Here is a 2584-nt window from a genome sequence, read left to right as displayed (position 1 = left end):
TGCCCTCCGCCGCCCCTCCGCCCGCCGAACCGCAGCCCTCCGCCAAGGCAGAGCCCAGCGCGGCCCGGGGCCGCCGGAGCGGGGCCGCCGGTTGCAGGGCCCAGTAGCCCGGCTCGGCCCTCTGCCCCCCAGCCCCGGCGGCTTTTGTTACCGGCCGTGCGGGGCGGGGGCGGGCGGGGAGAGGTTGCGGGGTGGGGGGGAGGGAAGGCGGCGCGGCAGGGCGAGGGGAGGTTTTGTGGCCCGGAGCGGCGCGGTCCGTGCCATTCGCCTCCCGCCGCTCCCGCGGTGCTTCAGCCGAGCGGGCTCCCTTTGTGCTAATGGCCCCCTCCTCATTAGCTGCCTAATTGGGCTCTATAAAGCCCCTAACGGGCGGGCGCTCGTAGCCTCCAGCCACAGCAGCACGTCGCAAGGGGAAGGGAAAAGGCGGGGAAGGGGGGGGGGGGGGGGGGGGGGGCGGGTTTGGGGGGGCCGGGACAGCGGCGGCTGCGGGCAGGGGCTGCGCGGAGCCTTCCTCCTGCCGGCTGCTTCCCCGCCTAATCCCATTTGCCATTGTGCGTGCCCAATCGCCGTGTGCTCCCCGCGTTTAACTTGGATGACATTTTGATTTCATCATTAGCATCGGCGCCAGTTGACGCTAGCAGCAGCGGCGGCGGGAGGAGGAGGAGGAGGAGGAGGAGGAGGAGGAGGAGGCGGCGGCGGCGGCGGCAGCGACGACCCCGGTTTCTCTCGCCTGTCCGTAGCAACCCCTCGGTGCCGCGGGCTGCGCGGGTCCCCCTCGGCCCCCCGCCCTGCCGCCCCCCCATGCGAGGGGGCCCCGGCCGGCCCCGCATCCGCCGCTCCCCACGCCGCCCCGCCGCGCCTCTCCCCCGCGCCGCCGGGAGCGCTCCCCTGCGCACCGGGCGCGGGCTGCGGGGCCAGCGGCGGGCAGGAACCGGGCGGGGCACCGGAGGATGCCGGAGACCGGGCAGGAGCCGCCCAGCGCCCCGCCGCCGCCCCCCAAGGAGTCTTTCTACATCAAGAACCTGCTCAACGGCGGTCCCCCCAAGGCACCCCCTAAACAGCGCGGGCGCTGTTCGCCCCTTCGGGCAAAGCGACGGTGGACGGCGCCGGGTTCGCCCTCTCGCAGGTGGGCGACCTCGCCTTCCCCCGCTTTGAGATCCCGGCGCCGCGCTTCGCCCTGAGCGCCCACTGCCTGGAGCGCGCCCAGACCTGGTGGTACCCCTACGCCCTGACGCCGGCCGGAGCCCACCTGCCCCGCACGGAAGGTAGGGTCCCCCCTCCCCGGCTCCTTCCTTCCCTCCCTTCCTCTCTCCCTGGTGGGGCGGCGGCGGGGTTGAGGGATGGGGGGGGTTAGACTGACGGCGGGGCGATGCGGAGAACCGTCCGCCTCGTCGCGTTTCCCCCGACGGGACGCGCAGATCCGGGCGGTGAAGGTGTATCTTTGTGTCCCTTATCCCCCCCACCCCCCCACCACCCCACCCCCCACTTCATCCTTCTCCTCCAGCCGCGGAAAAATCCCTGCTGAGGGACTCATCCCCTGCCTCGGGCACCGACCGGGATTCCCCGGAGCCGCCGCTGAAGCGGAGGGGGAGCAGAAGGAGCTGGACTCCAAAAGCCCCGACGAGATCGTCCTGGAGGAGAGCGACACGGAGGAAGGGAAGAAAGAAGGAGGCGCGGAGGACTGGAAGAAGAGGGAGGAGAGCCCGGAGAAAGAAACCCTGCCGCAAGAAGAAGATCGGACGGTGTTCAGCCGCAGCCAGGTCTTCCAGCTGGAGTCACCTTCGACATGAAGCGCTACCTGAGCAGCTCGGAGCGCGCCGGCCTGGCCGCCTCCCTGCACCTGACAGAGACCCAGGTGAAGATTTGGTTCCAAAACCGTCGCAACAAGTGGAAGAGGCAACTGGCGGCCGAGCTGAAGCTGCCAACCTCAGCCACGCCGCCGCGCAGCGCATCGTCCGCGTCCCCATCCTCTACCACGAGAACTCGGGCGCGGAGGGGGGCGCGGGGGGCGGCGGAGCCCCCGGTACCCAACCCCTCCTCACCTTCCCTCACCCCGTCTATTATTCCACCCCGTGGTCACCTCCGTGCCGCTCCTGCGGCCCGTTTGAGCCCACCCGGCCGCCGCCGCCGCCCGCTGCGCGGAGGGGCGCGGAGAGGCGCGCAAGTCAGCGGGCCCGCTTGTAAGTACGGCAGCCACTCGTGCGGTTCACCGGCCGGCGTCTGCGGAGCGGGGGTGGTGGTGGGGTGTGGAGGGAGAGGGGTGCGGGGTGGGGGGACCCCTCGGCGGGTGGGCGCTAGGAGGAAAGTCACGAAAATTTAGGAAAAAAAAAACATAAAAATAAAAATGGGGGGAGGGAAAGGAAAATAAGGCAAATGAAAGCGGGAACTTGTAGAGAACCCTGGAGCTGTCACACCTTTGTAAACGTGGACAAAAAACCGCGATGGTCTGTGTGGCTTTAGTTTTATTTTTGTAAAAAAAAAAAAAAATACAAAAGAAAAAGAAAAAGGAAAAAAAAAAAAAAGGAAAAAAAAAAAGAGGATAATAATTAAAAAAAAAAAATGAGCGATCCAGGCCACTCTTCGA

General features: G+C 67.6%; 1 protein-coding gene across 1 annotated transcript; it reads left to right on the top strand.

Moving 5' to 3' along the window:
- The first annotated feature begins 950 nt into the window (after positions 1-950).
- On the top strand, positions 951-2108 carry HMX3 (H6 family homeobox 3). The gene is given in 7 exon segments (XM_086466648.1): positions 951-1059; positions 1062-1265; positions 1505-1579; positions 1582-1773; positions 1776-1910; positions 1913-2062; positions 2065-2108. Coding segments are annotated over 7 exon segments (909 nt in total).
- The last annotated feature ends 476 nt before the right edge of the window (positions 2109-2584 follow it).

The sequence above is a fragment of the Leptosomus discolor genome, chromosome 6 (assembly GCF_034619465.1).
Source record: "Leptosomus discolor isolate bLepDis1 chromosome 6, bLepDis1.hap2, whole genome shotgun sequence".
Lineage (NCBI taxonomy): Eukaryota > Metazoa > Chordata > Aves > Leptosomiformes > Leptosomidae > Leptosomus > Leptosomus discolor.
The sequence above is the reverse complement of the archived record's forward strand: the minus strand, read 5'-3'. Positions and strand labels throughout refer to the sequence as shown.